Here is a 13513-nt window from a genome sequence, read left to right on the forward strand (position 1 = left end):
AGCTCACTGACTCTGCACAGATCAGACAGATACTCCATGTTTGCACTAGTGTTTTGATGCTGCTCAATCTGATGTACAGGAAGCTTTTACTTGACAGGTCAACCACAGGGTGAAAGTGGAAAAGCTTCCTCTCTGCTCTGGCTTTTCTGTGCTGCCACCCTGAGTGAGCGTGGGGCAAGAAGCCTCTTGGCATACCCCGTCCCAGTGAGGATCTCTTCTTTGCAGAACTGCACTTCCCACCCCAGTGCTGAATCTGGATGTTGCATCTCTAACACTGTTAATGGCGTCTTTGCTCATGTCAAAACAGTTTTAAGGGTGTCCCTCAAGGGTCCATACTGGGACCAGTGCTACTTTACAGGCCACTGACTAAGATATGCAGTAGGATTAAGTGCACCCTCAGCAAGTTTGTGGATGACACCAAGCTGAGCAGCGCAGTTAATTCGGTTGAGGGAGGGGATGCCATCCAGAGAGACCTCCAGGCTGGAGGAGGGGGCCCATGTGAACCTCATGAAGTTCGACAATATCAAGTGCAAGGTGCCGTGCCTAGGTCGGGGCAATCCCTGGGGAAGAGAGGGCTCTGAGGAGACCTTATTGTGTCCTTTCAGTATATAAAGGGGACTTGTAAGAAAGATGGAGAGAAGCTTTTTACCAAGGCCTGTAGTGCCAGGACAAGGGGCAACAGTTATAAACTGAAAGAGGGTAGATATAGATTGGACATAAAGAAAAAATGTTTTATGATGAGGGTGGTGAGACACTGGAACTGGTTGCCCAGAGAAGCTGTGGGTGCCCCATCATTGGAAGTGTTCATGGCCAGGTTGGACGGGGCTCTGAGCAACCTGGTCTAGTGGAAGGTGTCCCTGCCCATGGCAGGGGAATTGGAACTAGATGATCTTTAAAGGTCCATTCTAATCCACACTGTTCTGTGTTTCTATGAGGTTTTGAGTGTTTGGCTTTTTTTTTTTCTTTCAGCTTGAAATAACTCATGTCTTAGATTACTGTGTCTGTGCGTTGTGGCATGTGTAGCTCTTTCCGAACAGCTCAGTGCTGTATGCTTTTCAAAAGAACTGGCAGTGGGGGAAGGACATGACTGACCAGTGCCTCTAGTTCAGTGTTGACCATGTACTCCTGGCACAAGTGTTCACTAAGTGCACAAAAGCTAGAAAGCTGCTTCCTTGGCTGCTGTTCTCTGTGCCTTAAAGGTGAGAACTTGGCTTGACAAGCAGAGACCGGTCATCAGCCTTAGAGCAGGAGTCTTCTACTCCTGGGTAGTGTGCATGTGCTGCTGTAGCCCACAGAAGAAACTTCAACATGTGGTATGGAGTACTGAGTCATGCCAGTGCTGCTGGTTTTAGTACCGAGGGGTCACTTGCAAGGGTGGACACAACCTTGTTTCTGTTTCCGTAGGGACACGTGGACAGAGCTGTTGGTGAATGATGCAAGAGAATAAAGAACTTGAAACTAATGAGTTCTGGAATTTTTTATTTTTCTTGGATGGAGGTAAGATCACCTTTGGATTGTTACATCCTGGGAACGAGGGCTTGTGGTGGGTGGGCTGGCATGAGCAGGTGACAAGAGCAAGTTCTGCTGTGCCTGCCTGGGACTGAAGTGACTCCAGCACACGTCAGCTGTAAGAGAAAATATGGGGAGTGGGTGAAAAAAAGAGAAACAGCTGGCACTGGCACCAGGGGTGCTACTGCAGAATAGATGGCAAGTAGAAAGCTTAGACAAGAACAAGGTGAAAAACTTAAGACTGCCTGAGCTTGTTCCTTCTCCATTGGAGCAAGTGAAAGGTGTGGGGTGCCCAGCAGAGCGGGAAGGTGCTTCAGAAATCCCAGCAGGACAGAGCTGATCAAAGCGCTTGTGCTGTCGGGGCCATGTGGCAGAGGTCAGCTGTCACCAGCCTGTCCCAGGTCATCCTCATCTCGAGCTGCTGAACTGAGATGTGCTGTTCTGTATGTGGGGCAGAGCCCCTTGCTCTGTGCGATGGGGGGCAAGGCTGGGGTCGCAGCAGTCGCAGCCTCTTCCCACTGCAAGATCATGCAGGTTTTGCTTACTTATTCATGAGCTGAGTGTTTCAGGATTGAAAGAAAAACATTTTAATGGGTCTTGTACCAAAACTTGGGGCTGTGTTTGTTGCAATTTCCCTTCCTCTGTCTGGTGCCAGAAGCGTTTTTATGGTCCTAATCCCCAGGCTCAGAGACTTCAATTGTAGTGGAGCTTGAGCTGCTTTTCAGCCTAGGTGCAGCTTTGTGCTCTGGGTCTCTGTATTTAATTAGATCAGTCCATGGAAATCAATGTGATGTTTTACATGCTGAGGTAGGGTTATGTTCCAGGGTAAGACACCAAAGATCAGCCCATTTAATTTTAGTTCCCCTTTTACTTGTGAATCCAAAGGATTATTTCTTCCTCTTCAGTTCCTGGAGTTCAGGGGAACTTTTAGTGCATACTTGGGTTTCCAGTGTCCTGTCCCACACTCCTGTCCCTGATGTGCCATAATGGGGCTGAAGGCCAGTGTGGTGAGCAGGCAGCACAGGGCAGTGGTGCAGGAGCAACCTGTTCCCTTGGGGATCCGCTTGGGCACTGTATGGAGGGTGAGATGGTTTCTTTACCTCTCTCCCTGTAAATCTGCACTGTGGGGTTTTGAGGGATGAGCTGGGAGGTAACAACCATTTCCCTTCGCTGGCCTGTGTCACCTGATGGAGCAGTGGCATTAGCACTGTGTGCTTAACGAATGGCTGGTGCCAAGAGCAGCATCTGTTGTGGGGGTACAAAGCTGATACAAATCCTGCATGTCTATACCTTTCTGAGCCTGGCAAGGGAGGTCTTTCAGTGATCTGATAAGCAATCGGCTTTGGGGACCTGGCAGGTGCCAAGTGGCACCGTGACACGACCAGCGCCCCTCGGGCAGCAGCTCACCACTGCTCCTCTGAGCTCACAGCACTTGTCCTGGTCAGTGTATGCCTGGTGGGAGTGCTCCCATGAAGGCAGGGCTGCTGTCCCATGGCCTGTAACAGGAATCAGTGCTTCGGAGGAGCGGGAGCAATGAGGCAGCTGGGAACAAGGCGTGCGAGTCTCTCTGCTAGCCTGAAGATAGGGGAACGTCAGGGCTGCTGCTGGACACCGGAGGAAGAGAAACTCCACATCCCATTTGCGTAGGACAGCCTGGTAAAGCAATGGAGCTCTGTGCTGAATGTGACAGAAACCAGGAGAGAAGCAAGACTTCCATCCAAAGGAACAAGTATTTGCTCAACATTAATGTGGGTGGTAAATTGTTCCAGATAGCTTACAAGGTAGTGGCCCGGTATCCCATCACCAGGATTGGAAAGCTGGCCCTTTATACAGACCCTATGAAGAAGCTGCAGCTCTGCAATGACTACTCGGTGCAGAAGAACGAGTACTTCTTTGACACAGATCTTTCCATTTTCCACTACATCTTCCACTTCTACTGCAGTGGGGTCCTGTGGATAATGGATGAGATGTGCCCCAGTAACTTTGTGAAGGAAATCGAGTACTGGGGAATCCATCTGAAATACTCCCAGCACTGCTGCTGGATCCTGTTTGAGGAAAAGCAAGATGAACTCAGTGAGTACCTGAAAATACAGAGGGAGCTGGAGGCAGAACTGGAGCCCCTGGACTCAGCGGGGCAGTTTGAGGGGAAATTTATGGGACGGTTTCGGAAGATGATCTGGAACCTCATTGAGTTACTCTTCTGTCCCAGCCAAGATCATTGCTGTCATGTCGAGTGTCTTTGTGCTTATCTCCATCGTGGGCATGACACAGCACGGTGGAGGAGATGAAACACAAGACAGGGAAGATGTGGATGGAGCAGCTGGAGATCATCTGTGCCATCTTCACCTCCGAATACCTCATGCGGCTCATATTCTCCTCTAGCTTCAATAACTTTTTGCGGGCAGCCTTTAATGCTGTAGACCTGGTGGCCATCCTGCCCTTCTACATCCAGATCCTCTTTGAAAATCTGGAGGAAGGAGACACGCTTTACCATGAGGAGCTGCACAAGGTGGAGAATGTAAGCAAGCTGGGCAAAGTCATCAAGCTCATGAGTGTGGGAAACTATAGGATTGAATCAGTATGTGTGTCTCATGATAAGTTGTTTGAGATAGAAAGCGGGCTGGAGGATTATGGGTATGCGATGGAATTAGCTTGACTACAGACCCGGCGTCAGACCCGCTGATGGAAAATTACAGAGAATCTGCAAGTCACTAAAGAGGAGGAAGAAAGGCGAAAGACATTTCAACTTTGAGAGCAAACGATAAACAAGAACAAGGAACTTTGGTACGAAATACAGAACTAGACTGCTTGCTAAGGAAGAATCGTAACCCGTGACATTAACTAAGCAATTATTGAAGCTTGTTTACAAGAGCATATAAAAGCGCAGTGACTTAAAAATAAAGTTGAAGCTTGCTCTATCACTCACATTGAGTTGGCTGCTTGCTTTCCTCGCTCGCTGCACGTGAGGATCTTCCGCATCCTCAAGCTGGCACGTCACTCCACCAGCCTCCAGGCCTTCGGCTTCACCATATGCCAGTGCTACCAGCAGGTTTGCTGCCTCCTCCTCTTCATTGCTATGGGGGTCTTCACCTTCTCTGCTCTCATGCACTTGGTGGAACATGATGTCCTGGGCACCAGCTTCACCAGCATCCCCTACGCATGGTAGTAGGCAGCGGTAAGGTGTGAGCACCTTCTTCCAGAGAGGGGTGTGGTGAGGCTCTGTGGGTAGGGGCTGCCCTGGTGCTTGAGGGATTCGCCGCTGCTGCTGGCCAGGAGGCAGAAAAGGGCCCAGTCTTCCCACCAGCTCAGTAACGGTGGGAAATCCAGAGCCCCGCATGCTCAAAGAAATTGGAGATTTGGACTAAGCTCAGAGGCTCAAAAGCTGGTGCTGGGGTGGGATAGTGGGACAGAGGTGGGAACCTCCAGGCCTGGGTTAGTGACAAGGGGGATGTAACTCAGCCCGGGCTTTATCTGTCATGGGGCCCAAGTGTTGGGTGGATGTGGTTCAGACCCCGCGGGCACGGGGACGTCTGTCTGGGACAGCCTGAGGCTTGTGCAGGCCAGCTGGGCTCGGGAGTCATGAGGGGGTCAGAGCTTGTAGGGCTGAGCTGGAGGACCCAGGGCTGCATGGGGGAACCAAGGAAACATGGCTGCACCGTGCCTCAGCCCACGACCTGAGAGAGGAGACAGACTGGGGTGTGCTGCAGCTGGGGACAGGAGCCCTTGTTTGCTGCCTTGCTCGTGCTGGGAGCCAGCAGCTCTGCTGAGCTGAGTGCTACCATAAACCTGGAATTACCTCCGAGCTGAGGAGCTGCTAAAGGACTTGAGAGCCAGGGGTTACAAGGGTATTTTGATTTACAGATTAAATGATCCAACAGATCACTTCTGCTTTTATAATCCCCCTTGGCCACCCCAGGCTCCCTGCTTCAAATTCAACCCTCCTCAAGGAAGTACAAAATCACTTGGCAAAATCACCAGATTTGAGTCTTTAAACATCACAGGCTGATCCTGTCCTTGGTCGGTGTGGCTCCATGCAAAGCCCAAACATCTCAGCCTCAGCTCTCACCCTGTCCCCATAGTCCCGCTCCCCTGTCATACAAACGCAGTTCCTCCGGGTGCGTTCCTGGGCAGTGCCTGTTTCCCTTGGAGGGAGGGTCTGGGAAGCTTTGCTCCTGTGGGACAGGGCAGCTTACAGCCAGAAAGCTCTGGAGCCTCTGTGCCCTGCTGGCAGGAAGCTCCAGCAGACAGTCTGGCTGCTGGGGAAAGATCAGCTTGGTGATGTACAGCTGCTTTTGAAGAGACACATGAAGGGGAGGAGGGAGTGGAGAGGCTTGCCTCTGGTCTCTGCTGTCAGGGCCTCATCTAGCCCTTGCCTTGGGCTCTCTAAGCCTGCTGGGCGCAGCCCAGGGAGCTGAGCCCAGGCCAGGCAGGCTGCCGGAGCAGGGGCTGCCAAGCTGGCTGCAGCCACAGTGCAGTGCAGTTCCCAGGTGATACCTGGCTCCCACACAGGGGCAGAGGGAGGTGGATCCCAGCACTGGCAGGTGGGGTCTGCTGGGCTTGTTCACATAGGATTTTATCACCAGAATCCCAGGATGGTGGGGGTTGGAAGGGACCTCTGGAGATCACCTCGTCCAACCCCACTGCTTGAGCAGGCTATACCTAGAGCAGGGGGCACAGGACCACGTCCAGGCAGGGTTTGAATGTCTCCAGGGAAGGAGACTCCGCAGCCTCTCTGGGCAGCCTGTGCCCCTGCTCTGGCACCCTCACAGGAAAGGAATTTTCTTCTCGTATTTAAGTGGAACCTTCTGTGTTCCAACTTGTGCCCATTGCCCCTTGTCCTGTTGTTGGGCACCACTGAAAAGAGTCCAGCCCCATCATCCTGACACCTGCCCTTCAGATATTTATAGGCATTGATGAGATCCCCCCAAGCCTTCTCTTCTCTAGGCTGAACAAACCCAGGTCTCTCAGCCTTTCCTCACAAGGGAGATGCTCCAGGCCCCTGATCATCTTGGTAGTTCTCTGCTGGACTCTCTCCAGTAGTTCCCTGTCCTTCTGAAACTGGGGGGCCCAAAACTGGACGCAGCACTCTAGATGTGGCCTCACTGGGGCAGAGTAGAGGGGGAGGATAACCTCCCTTGTCCTGCTGGCCGCACTCCTTTTAATGCACCCCAGGACACTGTTGGCCTTCTTGGCCCCAAGGGCATGGTGCTAGCTCATGGTCACCTTGCTGCCCACCAGCACTCCCAGGGACTTTTCAGCAGAGCTGCTTTCCAGCAGGTCACCCCCAACCTATACTGATGTGTGGGGTTGTTCCTCCCCAGGGACAGGACCTTACACTTGCTCTTGTTGAATTTCATTATTCTTTTGAATAATTTCATTATCCTGTTGAATTTCATTATCCTTTCCCTTCCTCGCCCAGGTCAGCCTCTCCACTGTGGGCTATGGGGATACTGTGCCCGACACAGTGCTCGGCAGGGTGGTGGCGTTCGGCTGCATCTCCTTTGGCATCATCCTCAATGGCATGCCCATCTCCATCCTCTACAACAAGTTTTCTGACTACTATGCCAAGCTGAAGGCCCATGAGAACAAGATCAACCACTTGCTCAAGCTCTCCAGGAGGATCTGCTTGAAGGAGCGAGTCCTGCAGAAGCTGTCGGAGTGCTGCAGGGCTGACCCCCCCTGCTCTCACCACTGACCACCAGCCCTTTGCCCCCCCTCGACACCCCCTCCACCACGATGCATCCTGCGCTCCAGCCTGGCCGTCCCTCCCGCAGGCCCTGTTCCCTAGGGAGGCCCCACAACCCTGGCAGCGAGCAACAGGGTACAGCCGTGCCTGGGAGGGTCTGCTGCTTGTACAGGTGCCACTCCCAGCTCGGGCTCTTGGGAGGGTTGAAACATGCCTGCGACTGTGTCGTGACCTTCCTCGATATTGCATGCTGGGCCCTGCGGTCAGTAAAGGCCCAGCTAAAGTGCGTGCTGTGCGGCCCCAAGGCAGGATGTCTGCCTGTCGCAGCCTGGGGCGTGGGGCACCCCGAGGACACGGGGAGCAAGTGGTGAGGTGCGTGGGGCTGAACTCCATCACCTTTCGGAGGATGGTGGAAGTGGACACCCACGGTGAGATGAAGCCCAGTGTGACCCTGCGCAGGTGCTGCTCTGCTCCTGGCTCAAGTGGGATGTATGCAGGCTCCCCTGGCAGGCAGGGGCCTGGGACCCCCGACTCCCTCCCAGCCAAGCCCAGGCTGAGGCCAGTGGGGGGATTTGGGTGAAGGCCCACAGAAAAGACTGCAGCCATGCATCCTTCCAGCCAAATCCACTTTCCTTCCCACTGCCCTGGGAGCCTGAGGGCACAGTCCTGGCTCAGGATGCTGCTGCAGTGGGAACAATGGGCACACTGGGGGTGCAGAGCTGGTAGCCAGAGCATCCCCAGGAATAGGCATTTAATAAACCAGGCCAAAACCATTCATTGCCTTGGATTACTGGCCAGCCACGTCGTGTAATTCAGTAAACTGCCTGTAATTCGGGGTGAGGAGGGGGTAGCTCCCCAGGACTCACAACCACCTTTCCTGCCCATCAGTGGGAGGACGGGGCTCTCATGGGATGCAGGTGAGCCTGTCTGCATGTTGGTTTTGGGAAGAGGTGCCTGGCGCTGGGTCACTGGAAGAGGAGCTGGGATACCTGCACGTGCTCAGGACACGCTGGTTAGCTCTGCCCTGTGTTCACGTCCCGGTGGCCATGGGGACACGTCTGGGGGGCACAGGGTGGGGTGGGACCATAGCCAGTCAATGGGCTCTTGGGGGGGGCTTCACCCTTCACCTGGGTGGGACGGGGAGAGGGACCCCAGGCTGTGGGGCTGGCAGTGGTGGGGAAGGGCTGACAACTGCTGGCACTGCTTTCGGGTGAGAGGAAGCTGGTGCCCACCAGGCCAGGGTGGGATTTGGTCACTTGCAAGCTGGGCTTGGAGAGGAAGAGCTGCTGGGGAGGGGGTCCTGGTGTCAGCTTGGGCACACAGTTAAGCTGATGCTGTTGGAAAGAGGCTTGGAGGGGCTGAGCCTTCTGGCAGGGACAGCCATGCTCTTGCTGAGGGCTGCAGGGGACAAGGGGGCTGTGCCAGCATGTGCGAGACAGGGACCCCCTGCCCTGACCCCCAGCACCTACACCTGCCACAAAGTTGGTCAGCTCTTTCTCACCCCATTTCACTTCCATGAAGAAGCTTCTCCCTGGGCACAGCACAGCCTCCTCTGCCCACCTTCATGCAAAGCTGTCCTTCCCCACCATCTACCCACCCTGGCAGCATCACCTCCGGGCACCTCGGCATCCCCCTTCAACCCTAGCCCCCATCACCACATCCCCCCCCACACACCCCATCCGGAGCCTTGCGCTGCAGCTGACTCTCCACCTCTGTTGGCATGACCCCTCCCTGTACCCACAGGGTGTTTGCTCACCCTTGACCAGTATCACTGCAGGCAGCTGTCCCACAAGCAGCCCCTCTGAGAATGGCACTTTTAATAGTTCTGCTGAATCCATTTTACAAGGCACAGCAATGCAGAAATGTACAGACATTTACAGGACACTGTACAGGCAGTTTCTGTCATATATTAGTGCTCTTGCTATATACATATAGTACAGCCTGCAGGAAGCCTCTGCACAGGCAAGGAAACCTGCACCCCCACGCAGGGGACCCCAAAATGGAGCTGTTGCCCCGGGGCTGCTCATTCAGGCCAAGTTAATCAGAGCTCGGCCCTGAGCCTTCCTGGGCACTACTGGGGGCTGACACCACGAGGACAGAGCTGGGCACCCCTTGCTTTGCTCGCCCCCATCTCTTTTAGAGGGTTTTGTGGGACAGAGACCCCTGCAGAGATGCTCTGGAGGGAGTGGGAGCAGCCTCCGCTGCTGCAGCATTTCCACCTTCCTGCTACTACTGCCTCAGTGGCAGCCACAGCTCCCGGCCACCATGTCGTCATACTGCTTGAGGACCACGTTCTCATCATCGTTGAAGTAGAGGAGGTTGATGGAGTAGAGCTTGTCGGGCACGCAGCAGGGGCTGCTGACACCCTCGCTCAGCTTGAGGGCGTTGATGATGGACTGTACGGTGGCATGGTTCGTCGGCCGCATGTTCTCACCCAGCGGGAAGGGGCAGGAGCCCTTGCAGTGGTAGGCGTTGTACCCCCGTGGCGAGATGATCCAGCCGGACCAGCCGATCTCCTCAAAGTCCACGGACAAGGGATGCCTCTGGCAGGGCTGGAGCCAGTTCAGCGAGCGCGTGCTGCGCAGCCCAGTCAGCTTGGGCACTGGCATCTTGGCAGGGAGAATGGGAACCTGAGGCTGTAAATCTGCCAGAAAGGAGCACCCGATGCCATTAGCCATTACATGAGCCTGGGAGGAGGTCTCTTCTTCCAAGTTACTAGCGATAGAATGAGAGGAAATGGCCTCAACCTGCATCAGGGGAGGTTTAGATTGGGTATGAGGAAAAATTTCTTTACTGAAAGAGTGGTCAGGCATTGGAACAGGCTTCCCAGAGAGGTGGGGGAGTCACCAGCCCTGGAGGTGTTTAAAAGACATGTAGATGCGGCACATCAGGGCACGGTATAGGAGGCCTGGGGGTGTTGGGTTGATGGTCGGACTTGATGATCCTTGAGGTCTTTTCCAACCTTAATGATTCTATGATTCTATGAATATGGTGCAGCCCCCCCCCCCCCCCCAGCCACCCCTCCCCAGAGGTTTTGTCTATAGCTGTTTGGTGCAGCGGGCCCTTCGGTCACAGCCTGTCACCAACCCAGGCAGAGCCACCAAGAGTCCCATGGCTGCACTCATCAGGGCAAGCAAAATCCAGATTTACATCTGTGAGCCTGCACCCCTGCACAGACTAAACCTTCTTGCTCTGGCTGGAGAAGGAGCTTTGGATTTGAAGGAGCCCGTGTGGGGAGCACGCCAGCACCCCGTGGGTGAGGGGATGGCAGGACCGAGGGAGCTGTGCCAGGGTTCGTGGGACCCACCTGGGAAACTGGCCATGGCTGGGGACGCCCCCCGGCGCCCATCGTCTGTGAACAGGACCAACATGGGCTTCTTGCTCTCGTGGTGGTCCCTGCCAGATGCAAACTGCAGCAGTGGGGGGTCGAGTGGGCTCCCGTCCAGGCCCTGGACCGTCACCAGCAAACCCTGGTTGCTGCTTTTGTCTTCGGTCCAGTTGCGAACCTGGGGAACCAAACCAGTGTCACCATGGCACCGCAGGCCAGGACAGGCTCTGTGCTGGTGCCCCCATGGCAGATGCCAGGCCAGCAGACCTGGCACCCTCTCAGCAGCAGGGTGGCGTGGACCAGGACCTGCCATGGCTATGCTCTGTCTCCCAGCCATAGGCAGGGGCTGTGCTGCTCTGGGGCTGTGGTACAGGGGCTATCGCGGCAGGAGCCAGCACTGGCGTTACCTGCAGAGCAGTGGGACCAGTCTGGGGCACGATGGAACAGCCCCCAGGGCTCTTGGCAGGGCTCTTACCTCCCCTCAAGAGGCTGCATCCCTCCCATGTTGCTGCAGAGACTACAGATAGGAAGTTGCAATGGAGCCCAAAAGGGAGCTGAGGGTGAAATGGGTTAAAAACATCTGCACACAAATCCCCAGGGCTCCCTCTGTGCCACCAGAACCAGGGGAAAAGCAACTCACAGCCTGCGTGATGGCAAAGACCTCCCAGCCTGAGCCTTGCAATGAGATGAGCCTGGCTGCCAGCAGCTTCTTCCCTCCAGGGGCATCCGTCTCGTTCTCCAGCACTTGGTAGACATTGACCTGGGGAAGGCAGCAAAGGGCAGTTACCGCCGGTGTGTGCTGCCCGAGGGGAAAGACCCTGGACATAGGCATTGGGGGAAGAAAGGTGGGAGGTGGGGGGGGGGGTCATCAGCTTGGATTTGGCACACCCGCAGATGCTTTGGCTCATATGTGCACAAACCAGAATAGTTAAGAACCCACCATGGTTAAATCATTGTGATTCTCTGTGCAACACGGCGACATTCATACGAATGTCTCATAAATTTCACTGAGCCGGGCCATGCTCCCATTGCAGGCGAGCAACCGCAGTGTGCCTGTGGCATCCCCAGGCAGAGGCTGGGGCGCATCCCCACCCCCATGCCTATCCTGTCCCCATCCCAGTCCCTGTCCCGGCCCCCTCACTTGGCAGACGTGGTGCCTTTTGGGCCTGTCGGTGACCCTCGGCCAGAGGTGGAAGAGATGCAGCTCTGCTGTCAGGATCTTCTCATTCTTGGCCACACTGGAGAGGACGAAGAGGAACCGCATCTTTTCCCCGTGAGCTGGAGGGAAGGATGGGTTGAGAAATGGAGCCAAACTGGGATCAGCACCTCCGCTGGCTGCGCTTGGTCCCTTCCCACAGCCCAGTCCACTGCACTGCAGGGACCCCCACCCTTACTTTTATCCAAGAAGCTGCGAACCGTGTTGCCCTCCAGGATGTCAGGGTTCTTGGTGACCCCGTCCGCATTGGCAACGGTGTTGAATAGATCCACCATGTACTGGGGTGGCTGCTTGAAGTGAGCCGGGGGGGGCGGAGGGTCTTCCATGCCAAAGACTTCCAGGAGCCTCTTCAGCACCTCAGCCCGTTGGCTCCCCGCACCTGCCGGACTCGGGCACACTGGCTTGGCCAGTGCCAGCAGCAGCAGGACAGCACCCAGCATGGCTCTGCTGCCCCTGCCCCAGCTCGACTCACCCCAGCACTGCATTTATAACTCGATGGGAAGATGGATTGGAGTCAAATATGCACAAGAGCAATCAGGAGGATAAAGAGAGCTAGTTGCCATGCTAACAAGGTGTGAAGCTGGGCTCCTGGGCACCCTGCACCAATTATCCACAGTACACAAGCGGGAGGGGAAGACGGGCGCTCCCTGGGGCTGGCGGTGGGACATGGGGGTCTGGGGCCGTGCAGCCCCTCAGCAAGGCCCTGGTTGGGCTGCGGTTGCTCTCCGTAGACTAACTGGTTTTTAATGATGGCACTAATGGGACAAACAGGTGGACCTTTGCGTGGAGGAATGCAGCCCCCCACCACGAGAGCTGAGCAGGCTGGACGAGCATCCCCTTCCCACCCCTGTCCTGCCGCAGCAGCTTGTGCTGCCCCACAGAGCATCATGGGGATCGGCATTACACCGGTGTCCCCATCCCACGTCCCTGTCAAGGATGCAGGGCAGGGTGCCCGGGGACCCTCACGCAGCAGGTGCAACCCAGGCTGTGCGTCCCCCGACGCTCCCTACTGCAATGCCCACGCAGAGGAGCCCAGCAAGCCAAGACCTTGGTGCGGAACGGGTTTCCAGCAGAGAACCCGCAGTCCCAGGGGCTGCAGCTTCCTTCCACAGCACTGCTGGGCCCTGGACTGTGGCAGTAACTCAGCAGCAGGAGGAACCAAACTGAAATTAAGCTTTTTCTTTTTTTTTTTAATTCAAATAGCCAATTGGCTTCCTCGGGATTAAAAGGCATTTGCTGCTAATTCCTGAATGCTCAATATTAATGAAATATCATGAGAACCTTAAGCACTCCAGATGATGGTATAAAAGCCAATTCTTTTGCTCTTATTCCCCAGTCACAGAGGAACTGGGTTGTTGAAGGTGGATGTGTTGACACAGTGCACTTGGACTCTTTACATTTGCTGTTTGTTTTAATGCCATGTGACTGAACAGAAAAAAATCAGCATTATACAATACCCGCCAGTGCATCAGATAAAAAGAGCAGGATTAGAAAAGCCTGTTAGACCTTACAGGCAACAGGGAAATCCCCTGTGAATGAGGCCCACCGGTACAGACTCTGTGAGAGACTTGGTGCGGAGAGGGGAAGGTACAGCAGCACAGCCAGCACCATCCATCTGTCCATCTGCCAGCAGGGACCAAGCGGTGCTCCCCGGCCCCGCAGGCACCCAGCCGAAGCGCTTCCAGGCCAATGTGACAGCGGACAAGCTGAGGGCTACTTGCCCAGTTAGTGTCTATGATTTATTCCAACCCAATGCTTGGCAGGTGAAAGGGCT

At 55.1% G+C, this 13513-nt stretch overlaps 1 protein-coding gene and 1 pseudogene across 1 annotated transcript; one reads left to right on the forward strand and one right to left on the reverse strand.

Moving 5' to 3' along the window:
* Positions 1-1503: 1503 nt before the first annotated feature.
* LOC104053559 (potassium voltage-gated channel subfamily V member 2-like) lies at positions 1504-7972 on the forward strand (annotated as a pseudogene).
* Positions 7973-9432: 1460 nt separating this feature from the next.
* On the reverse strand, positions 9433-12179 carry LOC135316392 (bone morphogenetic protein 2-A-like). Its single transcript, XM_064469662.1, has 5 exons — positions 11918-12179; positions 11665-11801; positions 11164-11283; positions 10503-10701; positions 9433-9839 (listed from the first exon to the last, which is right to left on the reverse strand). The coding sequence occupies exons 1-5, from the start codon at positions 12177-12179 to the stop codon at positions 9433-9435; spliced, it is 1125 nt and encodes a 374-aa protein (XP_064325732.1).
* Positions 12180-13513: the final 1334 nt, after the last annotated feature.

The sequence above is a fragment of the Phalacrocorax carbo genome, chromosome 19 (genome assembly GCF_963921805.1).
Source record: "Phalacrocorax carbo chromosome 19, bPhaCar2.1, whole genome shotgun sequence".
NCBI classification, from domain to species: Eukaryota; Metazoa; Chordata; class Aves; order Suliformes; family Phalacrocoracidae; genus Phalacrocorax; species Phalacrocorax carbo.

Coding starts and splice junctions, on each gene's coding strand:
- LOC135316392 (XM_064469662.1), bottom strand. CDS start 12,179: ATGCTGGGTGCTGTCCTGCTGCTGCTGGCACTGGCCAAGCCAGTGTGC. Junction 11,802..11,917: donor TCGCAGCTTCTTGGATAAAA/GTAAGGGTGGGG, acceptor CCTTCCCTCCAG/CTCACGGGGAAAAGATGCGG. Junction 11,284..11,664: donor AAAGGCACCACGTCTGCCAA/GTGAGGGGGCCG, acceptor TGCCTTCCCCAG/GTCAATGTCTACCAAGTGCT.